This window comes from Zonotrichia albicollis, chromosome 2 (assembly GCF_047830755.1).
Source record: "Zonotrichia albicollis isolate bZonAlb1 chromosome 2, bZonAlb1.hap1, whole genome shotgun sequence".
Taxonomy (NCBI): domain Eukaryota; kingdom Metazoa; phylum Chordata; class Aves; order Passeriformes; family Passerellidae; genus Zonotrichia; species Zonotrichia albicollis.
In genome coordinates, this window is record NC_133820.1 from 65,938,716 (window position 1) to 65,960,941 (window position 22,226).

The window sequence follows — 22,226 nt, forward strand, 5'->3', positions numbered from 1 at the left end:
TGCATGTGGAAACCACACATCCCAGCTGGTCAGCCTTCTTTGTAGAACCAGGCTTTGCCTTTCTTTTACTCCAATCACTTTCTTTTGGTCCTAATGCTTCTGCTCAGTTGTTCTTTCTGTTTCTTTCATAATTTCACTAGGCTCTTCCCTTTGGCCTTTTTCTACCCCCAGCTTTGGTAAACAGGGAACACGCCCTGCCTCTTTAGCTAAAGCGACTGACTTTGGAGAGCTTTGGTCCTGGTATGACTGCTCTTAAAGCTGCAAGAGAAGTTCTTTGTCTTGTGCTTACCAAATAGTGGTGAAGTCAGTTATTTCTTACTTCTGTGACCTTTTGGAAGCCACAACTTAGCTTGGGCACTCTTCAGGCCCTTTCAGTGAAGGGCTTGGGGTGCAGGAGCACCTTGCTACAAACCCCACACTTCTGATCCTAGGCAGGCATTTTCCAAATCATTCACAGTTTCCCTGCATTTTCTTCTTCTGTTCCCTCTGAGAGCAAACCAAAGCCAGCTTTTTTTTTAACCTGAAAAAATAATGAAGTGAGAACATGACTAGTACTACCAGAATTCTCTGCATCTGCTAAAATGTATAAAAACAGACACCTGCTTTCCAAAGAATAGAAGCATCTTCTCTGTGATGCTGAACTTGGCTTTCATACCTAGTTCCCAAACTTTAGCACAGGCTACTGGAAGCACTGTGGCTAGGTGGGAAGCTGTTTGTATTCAGTGATGGAGAATGAAACATTCCTCTCTCTCTGTCCTCAGTTTTCCGTGTTATGTGGTGTGTGCAGTCAGGTAAACATTTGCTCTTAAGAGAGCAAATACCTCTGCTCTCCTGGGAAACCCAGTAGCAGCCTGATAGGTTTTCAGGGAAATCTGCTTCCCAGGGTTGCAGCAGCTTGTTCTTTTTGTCTCAGCTGGCTGCTGTGGAAGTTGGGCTTGCTAAGTAGATTTAACAGTGCTGCACCAGTGCTCTGACTGTTGTTCCACAGACACCTGACAGCATTGTCATGAGGCTCCCAGGCTCTAGACACCATGTTTTTGGAGGGGAGGATCCCTTAGAGTGGATGGTGGTAACAGCTGTATTTACAGAGTGAGTGACAGGCATGAGATTTGGAAAACAAAGCAAAGCATCAAACTGAACAAATTTAGTTGGATACATGTCACTTATGGTGACTGAGCAATAAGCTCAAGTTCCTTTGCATTTAGAATTTAACCATTGTTTCTAAGGATGAAAGCAAGCATTTTAAGATTGAAAATAATCCTAACTACAGAGTCCCAGCTGGGAATTTGTACAGTACTAGAAGGATTATCCAGGAGGCAAGAAAAAATGTTGTTTCAAGTGCAAGATCATCCTCTGCCTGCAGCAACAAACTCCAGCTATTGCTGTTAGCCTGTGGATGCTGCACTGGTGACAGGCATAACCCCACAGGGAAGCCTTCCTTTTCCTAATCTGTCCCCAGCTGCAAACGGGGGCTTGCTGCACAGTCCAGGTCATATTATGCTACAGAAAAATCACTCCAGCTCCAAAATACAGGTTGAATTGGTTTAATTTTTGGTTTAGAAGATATGCTTAATTAGTATTATTTGCAGTTACCTAGAAGGTTAATTTTCCTGGCTTCAAGACCATGAGGTATGTTTGGGCAGTACAGAGTCTATCAGAAAACCTCCTTTGTGCTATAAGAGAGTTAAATGTACCTGTAAGATTTTTTTTCTCTTCTTTTCTTCCAGACAGGCAACCAGTCCCTACACACTTACCTCTAGCATACACCCACAGTCCACCAGAGCATGAAGAAAAGCTATTGGAGGTGCTGGAAGAGTTCTCACAGAAGTTTAAATCTGCTTCTCCAGGAATTTAGGGTCTCTGCTGACACAGTGTCACCACAAATCTTCTAACTACACAGTAATCTGCTGTTGAGGGGAAGTAGGATGCCATAGGTCTGTTAAAAATGAATTAGGTTCAGGTGTTCTCATAATGAGGTGGTAGAGTGGCACCTGTGTAATTTTTCTCTGCTGCCAAGTCTCTCCCATTGTGAATATGCAGCTGCTGCCTGAAGACACACTAAGGTTGTGTTCTTTGGATTGGAAGAAAAATTGAGAGACATTAAAATAAGCCCTGAGACTTTGTAATGTTACCTAGACTAATTTAAAACACTGAGCACAGAGAAGTGCAGAGGAGTGTACTTTCAGTAGCCTTTGTGAAGGACTTCAGGAAAGAACAGGGAATGTTTTACACAACTTTTAACTGTTGTATTGGACAGGTTGGTGGCTTCCTTCACTGCATGAGGGTGATTGGGCTCGAGCATGTAACTGGGAATGCAGAAACTCTCTTGCAGAGCCTGCTTAGTTTAAAGGGAAGGATTCCTCATGGCCTTTAGTTTCTATAAATTAGTGCTGGTATGCAGAAGTGATCTGCTTCCTCATGTTTAAGCAGCAAGACTTTAGGAACACTGCCAAATGCCTTCCACATTACTTTATGGAGCCAGGGCTAAATATTATCCCATTTACGTCAAAATACCATGAAGTAGGAAGTTTCAACACAACACACCCAGACATGGCTGGATCCAGCAGAGAAATGGCTGCCTGACTGTAGGCACAAAAAGAAACAACGTGCTAAGGTGTATCTGCTTGCCATTTCTGTGGGAGATTAAAGGGAATTGTTTTATTGTTGTGAATGGATTAAGAGGGGAAGGGAGCACTGGTTTTAGAGGAGAATGCATCTCCTGATGAGAGGCTTGTATTTTGTCTGGGTGTGTTTACTTCCAGACACAGAGGACAGGATTAATCCTGCCTGATCTGTGGACATTTGAGTTACTCACAGAGTCTCTCACTGTAAATTGGTAGAGGGGAAAAGGGACTTTTTCACAGGGATTTACTGGATCCAGTTTGAAAAGCACCACCTACAGTGCTGAATCTTTCTAAGAGTGCTGAAGACAATCAGCTCAGACTAAGACTTTCTGGTGGGACTCATTTTGTCTTAATTATTTCAGATTTACTGCAAAGCCAAGACTATTATTAACAAAGGTAACACCTTTTCTCCTGAACTGAGTGTGTTTATTAACCAGCTGCCTCCAGAACCAGCCAAGTTGCTGCAGTGTTTCATGTGTGCCTCTCACCAGTGTGGTAAGACCAGGGACCTAAACGCAAATATAACACAGATGTTCTTGGGCTCTCTGCAGTGACTGGCAGCTAAAGACTGGTGATGGACAGAGGAGAGCTCTTTCTGTCTTGCTTTACTTAATTTAGTTTCCTCCTGGCTGATGGTATTTCCTCATTATTCAAAGATCTCCTATTAAGTATCAGTTTAAGAAAAATCTGCTTTTTTCAGCCTATTGTCAATCTCTCTAGAAGTAAAGACTTTACTGTCAGAGATGCCCTGACAAAAATTTTCCCATGATAAGCAGTGCTGAGACAAGTCAGGCTGTCACAGCTCCTCCTGAAGAGGCTGGGTCAGCATTCAAGTTATTGCCTCATTTATAAACTTAACTCCTTCTTGTCCTACAGTGAAAGAAAACGACAGCAAGGCTTGTACAGAGGTTTATTTCCCGGAAATTTGGTATTAACATTTTCTATGGTTTCAGCTGTTAAATACAGTTACCCAAAACGAGAGCATGGCTGGAAGCATGTATAGTAACTACATTTCTTAAACCAGTAGCTGCAAGGCTAATGAAAACATTTGCATTATTTAGTATTTACATCAGTTTGCTTCTCAGCTCTGCAGTACAGAAGAAAACTTTAATGACTGGTATTTAAATAGTTCATAAAAGTACAAACTGTGCACTATATATGTATATATTTAACACATTTTAGTCCACATTCTACAATAGTGTATTTGAGTAGCCTATATTTTTCATTTTTTGTCACAGCTTAAAAATGAAGCCAGTTAAGAAAACTGTTTTAATCAAAGTTTGGTCACAGTGTCTAAGAGCAACATGCTATGGTTTAAGAGCACTTCTGATTTAAAAAGAACTAAACAACAGGAACAGCAAGTAGAAACTAAGTCCAGAGTGTCACACACTTTGGTATTATGGTCCTGCTGATGCTTTATTTCAGCCTGATTCCACGAGAGCAAACATGGCATGTGGGTGGAAGCCAGTGAGAGGATCTGTCTAATGCGATCCAGAGTGACTTGCACCTTCATGTAAGTGAATACATTTACACACTCACAGATTATGCTGGGTCAGAAGGGATCCACAAGGATCGTGGTGTCCAACTCCTGGCCCTGCACAGACCACCCCAAGAGTCACACCAGGTGCCTGACAGCACTGTCCAAATGCTTCTTGTACTCTGTCAGGCTGGCGCTGTGACCACTTCCCTGGGGAGTGTTCCTGTGCCCAGCCACCCTCTGGGTGAAGAACCTTTTCCTGATATCCAGCCTGAACCTCCCCTGGCACAACTTCAGGCCATTCCTTTGGGCCCTGTCACTGGTCACCCCAGAGAAGAGATCAGTGCCTGCCCCTCCTCTTTCTCTCACAAGGAAGTTGTAGACTGTGCTTAGGTCTCCCCTCACTCTCCTCTTCCACTTTAAAACTTCATGAACAAAATAAAAACAGCATCCAGTGACAGATGAGCAGAAGATGAAGGTGGCACAGGTCCTTGTTAAAGCAGTGCACACTGGGAGTCTGAGAGCACACCTGGTTCATGGGAATGGAATGACAAGCACAGCAGCTGCTCTTGGCACCCTTTCCAGTCCAGGCACAGCCCCACACTTCTGGTGGCAGCTTTGAGGCTTTTATGTCTCTGACCTCACTCTGATGGCTTCATATTTTTCTTCATTTTGTGAAGTCAGCTACTTGGGAAGTTTTTGCTCTCAGGGATCTTGCAGAGGAATGTAGCACCACAGAGCACATGTGGAGTTGGTCATTACCCTACATCCTAATGGAAGGGCACAGCCCATCATCAGTGCAGCAGGGCAGTGATGCAGGGGGCCACTGCAACTTCTCTTTTTGTCTTGGATGAAAATTTTAGGAGGTCAATGTAACAGGTATCAAACAATTTTGTAAACTGCATTTTGTCTTTAGTTTTAATTTCTGGGTCGTCTTTATTCATTGTTTAAAAAGACTCAATAAACTAAATCAACCTGCTGTTGATTAAAGTTGTAAAAAATTGTTTGTTGTTTGCCTTTGAATGGGGGCACTCCCATAAATACCTCACAATTTTGGAGTGATCTGCCACTACCAATTGTTGGCATTTGCAGTAACACACACTCCACCTTCTGTGTTCTACTCAGTGGGAACAAGGTATGAGCAGGGCAACCCCTTTCCCTTGCTGTTAAACAAGGCTCAGGTGGGATTTTGAATATGCACTGCCCTGACTCCAGGGGAGTTCTGCTATATCCTTTATTATAGCCTGATAAGTCAGTCCTGCAAACCTCAATGGAAATAAATTTATTTGGTGCGGGGATAGTCCTAGCCATTTCAATTGTCAGTACAAGCACTAGTTTGTATTTTTGTAATGACAAAGCCTTTCTAAAAGCCATGGCACTTGAAGCAGTACTAGTTTTCCTCAACTTGGTGAGTGAAGAGTCAACATGGAGTTAGTCTTTCAGGGAGCAACCTGCTGGAACAGTGGAGGAGGGCACTGAAGCAGTTCAAATCTGTGAGTTGCTCTGTGTGTTACTCTCTCATCCTCCCTGCAAAAATAAAGCACCCCATCTCATGACACTGGGTCATACTTATCTAAAACTAGTGCTGGTCAACATCCACCCACAGTCATTTTAGGTAGGCAGTTTCCACTCTGGCAGAGCACAGCTTTGCATCTTCCCTAGCTCAGCTCACAGTATTTCTTGTTTGCCTCAGGTTCCATCTCTTGCTTTGTTAGGAGAGGCAATGCTGAGCACATTGCAGTAGAGCCAGCAACTGATTACAGGAGATAATTTTAAAATGCAACTAAGATGACTTGAAAATTCTGTATTCCTGCAGTCTCCCAGAAAGCACTGATCTAGACAATGAGAGAAAGGCTTTGAAAAGGCACCAAATCTGATAGGAAGCAAGTGCGAAAAAAACCACTTCTGGGACTAAAAGTGATCAAATCCAAGAATTTCAGTTTGTGCAGTAGGGCAGTATTTATGTTCCTCTCTCTAGAGGGAGCCATCAGATAAAGAAAAATGATGTATTCCTCTGAAGGAAGTGTGTTTTCTATCAAAACAAAAGCTAATGCTCAGCTTTATGAAGGGGCACAGTGTCAGCCTGGCCGAAGATCTTCAGCAGGACAGGTTTCTACCCTGCTGCCAGGAGATACAACTCAAACCTTTGCTGTACCAGCAGTGCCATTTCACACATAAAAATATTGTCCAAACAGGGGAAGAGTGGTAAAACCTGCACTTGTGCAAACTTCAGGGAGAGAGGTCTCAGGAAGTGCCATTTTCTTTGATGGTTAAAAATCTTGAGCATCTTCCCTTTTCAGTTCAGAATCCACGATCCACAGGGAGCCTTGGAGTGATGCACAAAATTATGCAATTCCTCTGCTGCCCAGACACCATTTCCTTTGGGCTGCTCACCCAGCCAGGCACTCAGGGTAAGAATTTGTCCAGGCAAAAGACATGTCCATACAACAGCTGTCAGTTTTATGACAATTCACAAACAAGCAGGTGAATGATTCCAGTCAAAACTCAATAAACCAAATTCCTCATTACACACATAGAGAAGGAAAAGAAATAGCCAAAAGCTGACAGAAATTAATTTAGTGGGGTTAAGATATCACAATTTATTCAGCTACATAAGAGACACTTATTTACATAATGGAACAGTACTGGAAAATGTTACAATGTAGTTGTAGAAAAGATGGTCAACTTGTTGAGCAGCAGTCCTATAAAACACTGACCTGAACAAAAGCCAGTAGGAGCTTTTTTCATATAAAATCCCTCTAATCAAAAAGACAGCAAAGCCCATGAGGTATTGGTCAGTATGACAACTTACCAAGCAGAGTCAGAAACAAGGCTCAGCCTTTGGAAAGCTAAACCACAGCCAAAACTAGTGCTAATTACAAAGATGTAGCAAGGAAGTTTGTGAATTTGTTTATTTGTGAAAATTCCTTAATTACTTGGCCGTGGCAAGAATTTTCTTGGGACAGGACAAAATAGAGGTGTTAGCAATGGGTGTTTCACATCTGAAGGATGCCCTGACCTGTGATAAAATGAAAGTATAAAGGTGATAAACCCTTTAATAAATTCAGATTATTTAATATCTAAAGAACAAATAACTAGAGAGACTATCTTCATAAGGCCTGACACCTTTTCTGTACTATCTCAGTAGTAATGTGTCTTTTCCCCATCCTCTTAATATCGAAGTGCTCATGCATTTAATGCAGTCCAGAAAAAACTACTTGAGGTAGATAAATATTATTTGGCAATTGAAAAGAACAAGAAATGGAAGTCAAATCTTCATAGACTGGAACAACTCTTTGTTCCTTCTGGATCTGGACCATGGCTGCTGGCTGGCTTACAGTACTGGGATGTGGGTTAGGTTTGGCTTTATATAGCTCTGATGAATATTCATTTCTGTACTGTAGGTGCTTTTTGGTTAGGTTTGTTTTTTTAGGTTTTGTTTGTATGCTGATAACATTCTTTCTCGGTATCCCCTCTTTGCACAAACTTTGCCAGGACTGTGCTGTCTGTTTTCATTTTGGTTTGAGTTCAATGTCCCTACTTGGCAGCAATTTCAATTGAACTCAATCTCTTTCTTTTCTGAGCAGTACAATGTGTCCTGCAGCAAACAAAATTTCAAGATGGCCAAAGACTGGTCACAAGGGAAAATCCCCAAACTGGGAAAATGCAATGAAAACTCACATGTGATCACAGAAAGTTAATCTCAAATCCCAGAACTTCAAGTTATTGGCAAACTAAGGACATTTTTCTTGTTGTGAGGAGCAAAAATTTCCTGCCAACATTCACAAGATGCAGTTTTGAAGAGAAAAATCTCTGTCTTCCTCAATATTACATAAGAGGTCATCGCTGAAGGGGCTCAGCACACCAATGCATCCTGAACAAACGATCAAGTTTATTGTTATTGTTGCATCTTCTAAGGGCTAATTGAAAACATCCCATGGGCTTGCTGTGGTCTCCTGGAAAAGACATGGCCTGTAAAACCACCCATTGTAGCCCTATTTCCTGTGTGCTATAAAACAGAACTTTGGTTGCTGGTATGCAAATCCTGTTTGGAACAACAAGGCCAGACAAACGCAATATTTGCTAATTTGGTAGTAACTAATTTGGTAGTAGTTTAGATTTAAGGAAAGATAGTAATTTCTTTCCTTCTCTCTGCAATAGAATAGACACAAGGCATTAAGTGGACTTTGAATCATAGAATGGCTGAGGTGGGAAAGAACCTTCAAAGGTCATCTGGTCCTGCTCAAGCAGGGTCACCTAGAGGTGGTTGCCCAGGGTCATGTCCAGTTGGGTTTTCTCCAAAGATGGAGAACCCACAAACTACCTGCCTGGCCAGTCTGTGCCCATGCTCAGTCACCCTTGCAGTAAAAATTGTTTCCTGATGTTCAGAGGAAATCTGTGTTTCTGTTTGTGCCCATTGCCTCTGGCCCTGTCACTGGACACCGGTGCATTTTCTTTGTACTCTCCCTTCAGGCATTTATACACACTGATGAGATCCCTCTGAGCCTTCTTTTCTCCAGATGAACAGTCCCAGCTCTCCCAAATATACTCCAGTACCGTTCATCATCTCAGTGTCCCTTTACTGGACTCCATACAGTTTCATTTCCCCACTCAGAGGGAATACATCCCTCCCTTTCCCAGTACTGGAGATGCCCATGCCACCCTTAGGCAACATGCAGTAACCAGTGCTGAGGTACTGGGAGCCCACATGCTGACATTCAGATGGCCTCAAGTTCAGGAGGACAGAGCAGGGAAGTTACCTGGGCTTGGCTGCAAAAAGCAGCTGCAGACGAGGCTGCCCACAGCTGAGCACACCAATGTCACTGCTCAGGATTATCCTCTGGCAGACTGGCTGGCTTGTAGCCCTACCACTGCTGTTTCAACATCTAACCATGACGTTAGGTTGGATGGGAGAACCATCATTGCAAGCAGATGCCCACATTCTTTTCCCTTCACTTAAATATTTTCAGCTTAAAAAGACTGAAGTTTGGTGCTCAGATTGCCCCACCTGGGACACAAGTGACTCTAGCAAGCTGCTCAGGCACTGTGTATGTGACCAGCACCTGCCCCATCACCTGCCTAAGCCCTTCAGACACTGCTAATTTAAAAACCCAGAATAGCAGGCAGATGCTCTGGAGGACACTTCCCACAAGGAAGCACCAGCTAAGGGAGAAATGAAATCACCTTTTCTGATGTGCAGAGCAGAGAGAGCTAGCAATGTCTGTGTGCCCTTGTCACAGCATGAGGTATCACTAAAAGCTACTGCCCTTCAGCAGCCCCAGGGAAAGGGGGCTTGGCTTCATTAAAGAGTTTATGCATAGTATACACCTGTATCAAAACACCCCCTCCTCCCATCCTCCAATAGTGCAATTCATAACAATGAATTGCTCAGATTTCTTATTCAGCAAGTAAAATGGAAAAAAGGACCAGGCAACAGAGATCCCTTTTTGTATGCATCTAGCAGACAGAAGAAACTGAGATTGCTACTCTAACACAGCAGAAGAGGAAGGCAGGCATTTTAACTCTCCCAGTGTCAAATCCTTCTTGTTCCATTTGGAAAGTAGAAGAATTATTGAATTAGATGCATCTATTTTCTCTTCATAATGTCTACATTTCAGCTCTTGAGGATATTGCAAAGGGACAAATTTTCCTTCCCCCTCAGCTTCACTTGCAGTTTATATAATTTTCTAAGCCCAGAGCAGCTTGTCCTGAGACAGCAAGATAAGGAGATATTTAACTTAAATCCAGATAACCCTGCAGGTCATTCAGTGAGAAAGAAAACTAGGAAAATTCTGCAAAACAGTTTTGCATACCCCACAGCCACATATAAGCAACATTGAAACCACAACTCCTCGGGAGAGAACAGGGGAATGGCCACGAGTTCATTGCAGAACAGTCCAAAGAAGTTGTTCTCAAATGCAGTCTCCTTTGGAATCAGTTCTTCACCTCTGTTTGCACATTAGGCATTCAGGAGCAGGTGCTGACCCAGGGGCAGATCCTCACCCTGCTGGCTCCATGATTCCACCAGTGTGATGCAGTCCCAGCCTTGGTGCCACTGCTGTCTCCTCAGGAACCAAGCACTAAACAGCAATTGAAATGCTCTTTGGTGTGCCCATGCTTCTGTCACCATGGGATGCACTCCCTGAACAGCACAAGTCAGGTCTCTGGCCAAAAGGCCCTGAGCCCAAGGGAATATGGAACACCACAGTCCAGCAAAGCTTTGTGCATACTCTCCAGCTGGAATGAAATATGGCAGGCCACTTGCTCATCTTGCATAGCTTTGACAGCCAGGAACGCTTCAGTCATCAGAAAACATGCACAAGGTGTAATGAAAAGCATTCCAAGAGGAAACAAGCATCTAGTTTCCAGGAGAGAACGTGGGAAGACTGAGAAAACAACTTTCAAGTTGGATTAAAATAATAGTACTGTGTGAATTATGTTTGACAATATGCTTTAAAATATGCTGTTTAGAGGGGAAACAACAACAGGCTGTACGACCAGGAAACCCAAGGTGGTGTTATTTCAGAGAACATGACTGCAAAATGCTTCATCACAGGTTACAAGATGTTCAAGAAGAGAATTTTTCCTGAAAATACCTAGCAGTCTTGTGATGTGCACACAGAATCCACTCACCCTTTACTGCAGCAGCTCACTGGACCAGAATTAATGCCATGGATTGAGATAACCATATTTTTTTCCCCTCAAAAGCAAATTGCTGCTGGGCAAACAAAGGAGAAGCTTTGTTTTCTTTTGGCATTCTCTCTCAAAAGAGAAGGCTTCTCCAGGTAGCAGTGTGCTCTGAAGTGGCACATGTCATGGCCTCCCCACTGCAGAGGGAAGAAGGGAAGTCCAAAACAGGGCAAGACCGAGCGCCACCAATGTGGTGCAAGCACAATAGCTACAACCACAAGGCCTGCTGAAACAGGAGATGCAGGAAAGCCTTTGCAGAGTAAATTCTCTACACCAATTTCTTTGAATTGTGTGAGTAGTGCCATGCTAAGAAGTAACATGGATTAATGGAATGGAGAGTTGACTCTTCAGAGAAGGTCCCTTTGGAAAAAAGGGCTTTTATAGATATTCACCTTGACAATGTCATTCTAAAAAGGTAATTTTGGTCAATCCAGGTTTTTAAATACTGTTTATTATTAAGAGAAACTGTAAAGTATGACAACAGGACAATGGGCATCATTCAGCAATATCACTTCTGGGTCTATAGAGAAAATTAATAAAAACTATCAGCATTTAAAAAAATAAATATGACTAACCATATGGAAAACAGGAAGAACAAAATTCATCTTCAACAACACAGACAAGTATAAATGCTGAAATGTTGCTGTGCAAGGTAGAGGTAGAGGTAGAGATAAACCAGACTTTTCAGATCTAGACCAGTTTTAGATCTGCCCCCCTCCATGCACACACTCCCAAAAGTTCCTGTTGCCAATAATTTCATTTGAATCAGACTGTCAGCATCATCAAACTCAAACAAGTCTGTGTGCTCCTTAGAATGCTCTGATCTGGCAAACTATTTCAGTTTTCTGTAGAAATCAGTTGCTGAATAACCTGACCCTTGGTTCTGCGACTTGTGCAGCAAAGGGAGAGGCAGGAAGATTATACAGACCAATGAATGCTCTCTGGATGATGTCAACTAGGACAAGTAGATGGTAGAGCCCTTTTAGGAATTGCAATAGTCCATCAGCTCCTCAGTGATGCACCCAGAGACCATGCCTGGATTTCCTCCTCTGGAAAGAGCATGGTCAGCAGGAATATCCCAAACCAACAAGTACTGGCTGCAGGGAGAGCCAATTGCCTTACACAGTCTGTTGACACCGAAAACTCACAGAGGAAGACACAACTCAAGAACCCTCTGTACAAAGCAGCAAGTATCTTGACATACTGAAATATAAAAACTAAAAATTGCACTGCACACAGATTTTTCCAAACGAACTCAAGACAACCAAAGTCAGATCGTACAAACCGTTAGTTAAAAAAATACCTTCTTGTATATTTTGAGAAGAAGTGGAAAGAGTCTTCGTGCAAATGTTCAGCCTGGATCAAGCAGAGGACATAAAGTTGTTGTAAACACATTAGTTCCTTTGTCATCAGCCATATGTGCCCAGTGTTATCTATCTTCTGCAGTATAATTGGGGTTAGGAAATCCATTTCTTCTGTAAATATCACCTTTCAAATTCCACTGATGTAACATCAAGATACTACTGGTGTCATATCCCACAACTGTTAAATACAATAAAATAAAACAACATAATGAATAATAGTAAAAATAGAATCTTTATATAGTATAATTTACACCTCTTTAATTAAGAGGCGCAGAATGGTTAGAGGTGGATGCCACAAGTCTGAAGAAGTTTGATTTCATTTTCCAGCACTTATGTCAGAGTGGTGGAAGTTGACAAAATGACATTTTTTATGTCACCAGCTTTCACCTCTATGAGCCAGGTTCATAGCTGGCCTTAAAAGAAACCAAAAAAACTCCTACTACATTACTAACTTCAATGATCAGAACAGTCATAACACATTGTGAGGGTTTTGGTTTTTTAGATTACCTAAACTGTTATAATTTAGTCATTATTTTAGCTATTTCTTTATCTAACCACACTGAGATTTGGCATGTTGAAAAACAGTTGATCTTCCTCAAGGGACAGCTACAGTGAGCACTTGTCCCATCCCCTTCAGGCAACAACCTCATAGACCAAGACCTCCTTGGTCCTTATTGGGCAGGAATCCCAATCCCATTCCCAATCCCAATCCCAATCCCAATCCCAATCCCAATCCAAATTCTAAGTGAGAAGTCTCTGGGTGGAAGAAGGCAGGTATGGCATCCTGCAGCCACATGGGAGAGGGAATGGAAATGAAGTACAGGAGCTGGAGCACATTCCTTGCTCCTACCTTAATGACCTTGTCTGTTCCCGAGGTCAGCAGCCATCCCCTGGTGGCATCGAAGTGTACGTGAACAATGTTGTGCTTACTGTCATGGAAAGTAGCTGTAGGTGCTCTCCTGAAGAAAGAAATCCAAAATCAGCAAGAACTGTAAACTGTAGGCTTTCCCCCCAAAATGCTCTCTGTGGAGGAAAAAATATTTGACTGCTGCTGTAAGCCATCAATTCAGCAACCACTCTTTAAACAGCACTTTGAGACCTTTCTGGCATGAAAGGAACAGGGGCGAGGGGCTCTCTATCCCTTCTGGCTTGATCTCCTCCTGTCCTGCTGAGAAAGCCCAGGGAGCACCGTGCCAGGCTGCTCCCTCCTGGAGCCCTGCAGCCCCGAGGCCCTGCTGCAGGGCAGTGCAGCTCAGTGCCCACACTCACTCCTCGTCCGTGATGGACTCGTGGCAGCTGTCGCAGACCCTCACTTCGAACTCGAAGCCCATCAGGGGGATGGAGGAGCGCTTGGAGCTGCACTTCCCGCACACGGCCTTCCCGCACTTCCGGCAGTGATGCTGCACGACACAACAGGCACAAACACTTCTCAGGCCACAAAGCCGGACCAGCTCCCTGCTCAGGTCTGCTGGCTCTTCCATCTCACTCCAGCAAGACACGAGGCAGCTCAGCTCTGCCCCAGACATTCATTTCTCAAGTTCCATGAGTACATGCAGCACCTCAACACCCCTTCAGTAAAAGTCTGCAATCTGCAGCCCTCTCCTGCTAGGCAGGAAAACACAGCATGTTTCAAGCAGACCAGTGAGCCTTTGTTGGGAATTTAGCTGACTAGAGACTGGAAAAGTACAAGATTGTGGCTAATTCCAAGTCCTGCACCTGCAAGATAGTGTGTCCTTGGGCCTAGCTGAGTATGATAAAAAAAATGGACAGCGAGACGTGAGAAGTAGAGAACATAGGCCCAAAGGAATGAGGAAGAGTTGATGGTATAGTTTAACCAATAGATTGCTTGGCTTATAGAATATTCATAAGCTTATTATTTGCTGTATAAGTGTTTGATGTTTTCTTCAATAAACTGGACCTGTGATGAACCATCTGGTGTCCTGGTCCCCTTCCTTCGACAAGCCTTTCCCAATACAGCCTGAGCAGGTAGAGATGTTTATCCAACCTCATTGAAAACAGCTTTGGTTCCAGCACAATCTCCAAAAATCAGCTGTAAATTTCTTTCTGTAACTTATTTGACTAACAATGAGCAAAGTCCCCCATGGCTAAAGTTATGGAAGGCCCCAGATATACTCAGCTCAAGGTCTATTACATGCTTTTGCTATTGGGATTGATTGGAGAAAAACTAGTGTGTTCCTTTCAACCACAAAATCAAGCCACTGTCCCACCCCTGAGTGCTTAGTGGAAGAACAAAATGCAAATTCTCAAAGCTTTAGGGGGCAAAAGGGTTACTAGAATCCATTATGAAAGAAAAGTTTAATAGCACCATGTTAACACACTGAAGGGCACATACAAACCTGCCTGAGGCCTATTTTCTTACTGTCCCACATCTGCTTGAAGTTCCAGAAGAAAGGCTGGTCACATTTTTGACAGGAGTCACTATCCAGCCACTCCGGGGTCTGCAACACACACATATAAACACAAAGTGAGCAACAAGTAGAAAAATTTCCAAGGGAGCCTAGAGGCAGGACAAAAAAGATGTGTTGTGGTGTGGCAATATAGCCAGCTAAGCTTGATTTAATATCTGAATTTTCCCAAGATGCCATTCTGACTGTTGTTGATGATGACAAGATGATATTTGTTCCCTGGGATGTCTTTTCTGGCTTAACTTTGAAGGACATGGAAGGAACAGTTCTCATCCCAATCATGAAGAAGAATTTGATAATAAGACCACAGAAACAACCCTATTTTATATAAAAATATTTTGTTCTGTCCTGTCTGGACAGCATTTACAATCTGCTATTGCCTCTGGTGGGAGCTGGGGTCAATCAGTATTTCCAACAGCCAAGCAAATAATCTGAAGGGAAAGGGAAGTTATGGGAAGTGCTGATGTTGTCAGAGGTTTTCACATTCTTTCTTTAACACTCTAAGAGGAGTTCCTGCTGTCAGAGGTGCCCGTGCTACAAATCACACACAGGGATCAGAAAGATGTGATTCAACTGAACCAGCCTAAGACCCAAACCAAACCCAAGCTTTTTTCCCTCATCAACCCATGAGGTTAAATAAACACTAAATATTGTTTAACACTTTGTGAGGAAGTGCTGTTAGCAAACTGCAGTTATCTTGTCAGAGCCACTGGTTTCTCACATGCTGCAAATTAAAATGGCAAGAAACACAGCTGAGATAAAGAACTACAAACAATAGAAAAGCCAGGCAAAGGTAAGTTAAGGATGGATTGAGACTCTCAGCTCCCAGGAGAGCTTTGACTCCCAGCAATAAAGCAATCACCTGTTTAATATTCTTCTGCCAGTTATTCTGAGGGCAGTTCATTCTGCTGGGGAAAAGCCTTGTCTTTTCTACCCACAACAGTCTTTCTTTTTAATGTCTACAGATTTACATCTCTGTGTATAACTTTCCATCTCTTGGGCATTTGAACACTACAGATGAAGAAAACATTTTGTTTGTGACAACTACTTTGTAGCCAAACAGAAAGACAGCTTATAGCACCTTTCAAACACCTTCTTACAGCTTTTTAAAAATTGAGTTGAAAATAAAGAATCAAGGGCTAAAATGGCTTAAGTGACTCTAACAATCTCAGTAATGTGGGAAAGTCTGGTAGCAACAAAATGAATACCGAGCATGGATCACATGGAGAAAATCCTTAAATAAGAGCAAAGATACAAAAGCCAAAATACAAAAGAAAGTGATCTAGGATCCCAAACCAAGGTTTGATATTAAAATCTCAAAGATTCATGTTTTGGGGGTGGTTTAGCACCAAGAACACCCTGTTGTGCTGCTGATAACAAGAACAAGCCCACATAGCCATAGTCTGGGAAAGCTGTGCACCATTAGCACCTGCTGCTTGGCCTTTATTTGGCTAATAATATTCCTCCTCTATATTTTAAACCAGCCTTCTCACTGCCTATTTGGTGACAAGCCAATCTTAACCCTTACTGTAGCCTTTTGAAGGCAGCAAATAAATAAAGGTTTTCATTTCTGGATGTTTGAATTGCAGCAAAAAGGAAACATCTGTTGGGAAGGAGGAAACTGCTCTGCTTTCGTTTCCATTTAGGAGCTGATGACATACTTGGCCCCTGGATTAGCAATTAAAGAGAGTCAACTGGAATGCTAATTCACATTAAAAAGGGAGCTCAGCTTCTGCCTATGCCTACTTCAGTAGTTTTTTAAAATCAGGTTTTCCACTTAGCGTTTTTTCTTCCTCAAGGGAGACACACTCAATCCCATGCAAGCCACAACTCTTGAGAACCAGCAAAGCTGGTGAAAGCCCACACTGCCAAAAAGCTTCCTCTGACCTACCCCCTGCAGCTTCCTCTGCAGGGTAGAGGCTTGCTGTGACTCATGGCACCAGGATTTGCCAAGCTCCTGGGCAGGGCTGGTGCCTGACTCAGCCAGCACAGAGCTCACCCTGCCACCTCTGAGTCAGGACTCAGAAATTGCCAAGTGGGGGCTGCTCCCACAGTGCCAAGGCCTGGGGAGCGTTTCTGCACCCGCTCAGATTTGTTGGCCACGAAGCACAAAAGCAATTAGGAATGTGTGGGTGAAATCTTGCTGTTTGGATCAGCAAAGCCATCATTTACCCCACTTCTATATGGTTACACCAGAGGGAAGCTAGACCAATTGCTTGAAACCTTAGTTAAATGTCCTCTTATCAAGGAAAAAAATGCTGGGTTGTGTTTTTCCAGATATGACCAAGAGCCTTCTTGGTTTACTTTTTTAAAACCAAAATGAATCAATCATTCCATCCATTTACATCTGAACTGATATTTCTCCTGACGTGCAGAAAAACACAGCAGAGCATCTCAATACCCTCCTTACAGAATATCTTTCAGAGCAGTAATGTAATGAGCAAGAGCCATTTAGCAGCCTATTTAATACTTATTGCTGCCTGCCGATTTCTCCTGTACCATATTATCAAAGGCACGGCGTAATTGCTTTATAACAACTGGAGCACATCCACAAACATTTTCAAAGCTTGGAATGATCTTGTTTATGTTGAAAGCTGCACATTTTAGAAAGGCCCCTTCTTCCCAGGACTGCTTCAGACCAAACTGACAAGAACTAAGCATCTACCTCCTGCCTCTCAACATCCATGTTCCAGACGACAATTCCCCCGTCTGCACCGCAGGAGATGAGCTGCCGAGTGTGGTGAGCATAGGACAGAGACTGGACTTTATCACTGGGAAAGAAACAAGACAGTTAGCAATCAACCACCTATGGCTACTGCACAAGTGAGCACAGAATATCAATAAAGCAGTACAAACCATTTGTTTGCCCATATGTTTCCCTCCACCACTCATTGCACATGGCATCCATCAGATGCAAATCAGTCTTTGCTGTCAGACTGGGACCAGAATGAGAGTGTTGCTCATCTGGGCAGCATCCACAAAAGCAAAGATGTGTTCTGATAACTGTTTTTTCTGTTCCTGAGACAGGAGGTCCCAGCTGCACTGGGAAGCCTCAACAAGGTTGCAGCTTCTGAAGGCACATCTGGATGCATGAACACAGCCCTGGTATCTTACAGATATCTTGGCAGAATGTCAGTAACAACTTTGTTTTGTAAATCTCTGCAACATCTAGAAATGAATCACTGAAAAACTACTGAAGATTTTCTTTTGACACTAACAAGCATAAGGAGTTTGAAAAATAATGTAGGAATGACACTAAATTGTTCCTAAACCTTCTCACAGTAAGGTAGAAAATGTAGGTGTTTCTGTTTCTTCTTTTAATGAAAAAACAACATGAGAGGAACAATTCAGCTTAAACTCCTAAAGATGGGCTTAGTCCTTCATAAAAGAATAAATTCAGGCCTCATCTCAGGCTGTTTACAACCTCGGATACAAAGACTGTACAACACTATTATGGAAAAAACAAGGTTGTAAAGACACAGAAACCAGTATATTTACTGTGACTGGAAATCATCTACAAGATTTGGTTTCCTTTGCTACCACCACTGCTCTTGTCTGCCAAAAGGACTTGTATGCTAACACATTTATTTGTGCCTATGGTTGAACATGAAGAGAGGAATGCATTCATGGGAGAGCTTGGAACAACAGGGCCACCCTTCACAGTGCCTGCCTGCAGACACCAGAGGCACATCAGGATGTGTAGGATGCTGTGTTGTACAGCTCCAGCTGACAGCCATCTCACAGATTAAGGTCCAGAGGCTAATTTCATATTAGAACTAATTTCCACAGCAATAAATCAAGTGGTGATGCATTAGCAAGCACCACTGGTAGAGTATGATGTTGATCTGGTAATTTCAGTTAGAGCTCTGCAGTGCTCTGAAATCCCAGAGGCATCCCAATCACTCAGCAGAGTGCAGCATCACTCAAAAGAAATGCATGAATATGTAAGAAACTGTTAGCTCAAAACCACCACGGGATTTTGCCTCTCCAGACCTAAGCCTGGCATGCAAGTCCCACATATATGCAGTCCCAATACTCTAAAGCCAACATACTGCCTTGCCAGAGTTAAAAGGTGAGGAGTCATTGTCACTAGAGCGGTTCTGATGCATAATCAATGCCCAGCACGGGCTTACCCATCTTCAAAGACACCAATGGCTGTGCAAATGTACTTGCAAAGATGATACTGAGGAGATGTGAAGGCAGCTATGATTAAAGGTAAAAGCAAATCGCTTTGAATTCAGGCTGTAGGTGAAAGAGCACGGAGGAAAAAGGGATTAATTGTCCAAGCCCGGTGCTCCCTCTAGGGGAAGGAAAGACCTTGACACCTGAAACCCAAGAATTTCCCTGCAGCTGCTCTCATTTGAGGAGCGTCCTCTTTCCAACAAAGGCACAGGCTCTGGCATAACACTTTCAGGACTACAGATTTTGTGCTTTCCTTCACCACCCTCTGCAGACTCTTAAAACAGCCTGTGGGCCCAACACTGGAAAACTTACTATAAGCAAAATATTCCTGTTGTTTATGGACCCCAGGGAGTCACACAAACAAGCTTGAGGCTTGTGAAGACTGTAACCTTTGGGCTGTTTGTTTCCAGATGTGGCTTCTGCATTTAGCTTTTCTCCTACAAAAGCAGGAGGAAGGGCTTTGAACGTACTTATGTCCTTGCAGCTCGATGGCTGTTCCTTTTCTTCCTCCAATATCCCACATGATAATGGAATGATCAGAACTGCCTGAGAATAAAACTCGCTGTATTGGGTCCCAGCAGAGAGCAGTGACACCACCTGCAACAGGAACACACACATCAGTCATTTTATTACAGGAACTGGAAGATTGGAAGGTAGCTAAATGTAAAGATACAAAAAAAAATGGAGTGATTAAAATGTATCTCTTTGGCAAAGAGTGTGCAACCGTGTGCCTTCCAGTGGAAAACTAACAGTCTAGAAAAACTACTGAAACCCCATCCTGGTCTTCTGTGGGCACAGGGGTTCACTGCTGTTTGCATAGGTGAATCCATTGAGCAGTAATGGGGAAGAAGAATGGTCACAGTGGGAGCTACACAACCTTCCATCTCCATAATTTCCAGAAGATTAAAAAAGAAACAACTGTGGAATGCTATGGGCATCTTCTCAGTCCCCTGGCACAAGGACCGAACTACATTGTGCTATCTTGAACTATTAGCACTTAGAGAGGAGGGATATGAAGAAAAAATGCTGAGGAATGACAGCATTTCTTCTGTTAGATGGTAGGATCATATCCAGGGTTGCTCTTTTCAAAGGGTGATGGAGCACAAGTCTCAGCAGTGAAACAAGCATTTAGTGCCTCCAAGCTGTGCCTATTCCACTTGGGATGAAGTGTCTGTCAATAAAGATCTTGTCTTGAGCAGCATCCTTTCTCCCAGCCTGAACTGCCACAACTTGTTCAAGACTCACTCTGCTTTAATTAGCAGATTGTGGCATTTTCTGCCATAGATTCTACTGATTGTGGCATCTTCTTCTGACTGTGGCATTTTCTGCCATAGAGGTGTTCTGCTAAGAGTTCTGATCGCTCTTGTTTTTACCAAAACAGCTTCCCTGAACTGCTGGAACAGTTTCAGAGCTATGTCTCTTCCATGCTAAGCACTGACACAAGCCATCCTAGTGTATCACAGGACAATCAAACCACCATGATGCTGAGCACAGATGAAGACCCTCCTGAGCACCTTTCTGGGTCTCCTCCTGAGGCCTTACCTGTGTGTCCTTTAAATGTGGTGACAAGGCTGCAGGACTCTTGCTCTAGTTTGAGGATGGTCACTTGCCCAGAATGGTCACCAACAAACACATGCCGAGTTTCCACATCAAATCTGAAGGATAGATGCTGAGGAAAATACATTATTTACATGAGCTCTGCATTCTTTTCATGACTTGCTAATTCTTTTGACATAAGTACACTGCAATCTTGTGAACAGTGCTCCAGTCTCAAGGAGGAATTCAGAGTGTACTTTCAGGCACCTGTTCATCTTAATAATGCTCATACCTGTTCATACTAATAGTGCAGTATCCCTGGGTGAGAAAAAAACGAGACTATTCTAGGACACAATTCACAGTCCTGTTATGAAACACCATTGAAGTAGCCCTTCACCATGAACATAAGAGTGTCTCCTCAGGCCTTGTAACTTAAGTACTAGAGTTGGATGGTATCCACTCTTTCCCTACCCAAAATTATACAAAATACAAAGGAGTACTGATTTTAAGCACACAGGGCACTGCAGAACAAAAAACCCCAAACCTGTTCTGGGTTAGGCCAAATATTTTTGCAATATTTGCCAGTGATATTCTCCCTTCCACTGCTTCCATTGCCCTCCACTATCATAATCAGATGACCCAAATAAAATTGTCCTCCAAAAGTTTTAATCAGTCAAAATTGGCTGTTCTCTGGTGAGATTTAGGGAACACAGGGCAAATTCTTACATCTTGCTTTCAAAAATATTTATCAATAAATTAGAAAGTAAGTTCAGTCTTTCTGCCATTTAGATTGGCTGAATTACCAGATAATATCAAGCAAGTCCATCTTCAAACAATAATTTTCAGTCAGTATCACTTCTCATGAACTAGCAAAACATGCATCATCTATAGAACATACACTCTGGGGCATTAAAAAGTCTGTTTATGCTAACCCCTGTTTTCAGCCTAAGAGCTCATGCTTTTCCATTTCCCTTTTCATTTGCAATAAAGCTGAATTAATATTTCTTTTATTGTCAGGCAGCTGGGGCAGCTCTACATGAATAAGCCACCTGAGTGCCATTTCTGGAGTAATTTACTTTTTAGTTAACCCAAATTCCCAACACATAGTAAGCAGTTCCAGAGTGAAGGACAAGTGCTCATTATTTTATATTAAAGTAATTTAATTTTTACCATGCATACACACAGGCACTCTGACCTGATCACCAACCTACTTTTGCTACCATTAATCCTCTGAAGAAAGCATGCACTGCATGTTTAAATGAAGGCCCTATCTATATTTATTACAATAGCAGACCACAATAGGTTGCAGATCGCCCATTGTGGTGCTCAAAAATGCTTAGACCTAAATATGCCACAACACATTAAGGAGACAAAGCAAGGAGAACTGACAGTTTTTTAAATTGGATTTAAATAACAGTTTCTCTCACAAAGCACTGAGTCCATACAGGGCACAGAATGTGGAGGACAGCTAGACAAATAAACGAAAAGGGCTGTTTGAGTGCCCAGGAGCAGAAAGAGCATGGAGGGCCCAGCAAAGGATACTGCAGACCGCAGGCGCCCGCGCTGGTGCGGTACCCGCCCAGCCGCTGGCCGCTCTCCGAACAGTGCCACGTGAAGTGCTTGTCTTGGCCCGTGCTCAACACCCACTCCATCTCCAGGACAAACAGAATCATGATGACCCTGCTCTGATGAGCTGAAAGTTAAGCAGACAGACATACAATCACATTGCAGAGAAGAACATGGGGGCAGACAACCATTGCAAACACCTACTGCACCCGACTCCTCCACTCACACTTCCCTGCAGAAGCAGCTGGTGTTTAATAATCCTGTTGACATCAGCTTCTATGGAAGCTTGTAAAGTCCCTGCTCTGCATGTTCAGCGTTCGCATGAGAAAGAGTGGAAGCAAGACTTAATTCCTTCCATGCC

General features: G+C 43.0%; 2 protein-coding genes and 1 long non-coding RNA gene across 6 annotated transcripts in view; 1 reads left to right on the forward strand and 2 right to left on the reverse strand.

Annotated features, from left to right (window-relative positions):
* The window catches only part of DHRS12 (dehydrogenase/reductase 12), a 36,371-nt gene extending 25,859 nt beyond the window's left edge, over positions 1 to 10,512 (forward strand). For all 4 annotated transcript variants that reach the window (XM_074535406.1, XM_074535408.1, XM_074535410.1 and 1 more), the window contains one exon: positions 1,728 to 10,512. In XM_074535406.1, coding sequence (XP_074391507.1) covers positions 1,728 to 1,855 — 128 coding nt within the window. In that variant the 3' untranslated portion in view covers positions 1,856 to 10,512. The remainder of the gene's footprint in view (positions 1 to 1,727) is intronic.
* The window catches only part of LOC141728210 (uncharacterized), a 584,197-nt gene that overhangs the window by 18,403 nt on the left and 543,568 nt on the right, over positions 1 to 22,226 (reverse strand). The gene's annotated exons all lie outside the window — the stretch shown is intronic.
* The window catches only part of WDFY2 (WD repeat and FYVE domain containing 2), a 66,072-nt gene continuing 48,658 nt past the window's right edge, over positions 4,813 to 22,226 (reverse strand). The window contains exons 5-12 of the mRNA XM_005482406.4: positions 21,842 to 21,992; positions 20,306 to 20,418; positions 19,234 to 19,360; positions 17,247 to 17,352; positions 14,513 to 14,614; positions 13,425 to 13,555; positions 13,006 to 13,114; positions 4,813 to 12,333 (exon numbers count right to left, since the gene is read on the reverse strand). Of these exons, the coding sequence (XP_005482463.1) occupies positions 12,304 to 12,333; positions 13,006 to 13,114; positions 13,425 to 13,555; positions 14,513 to 14,614; positions 17,247 to 17,352; positions 19,234 to 19,360; positions 20,306 to 20,418; positions 21,842 to 21,992 (869 nt within the window). The 3' untranslated portion in view covers positions 4,813 to 12,303. The remainder of the gene's footprint in view (positions 12,334 to 13,005; positions 13,115 to 13,424; positions 13,556 to 14,512; positions 14,615 to 17,246; positions 17,353 to 19,233; positions 19,361 to 20,305; positions 20,419 to 21,841; positions 21,993 to 22,226) is intronic.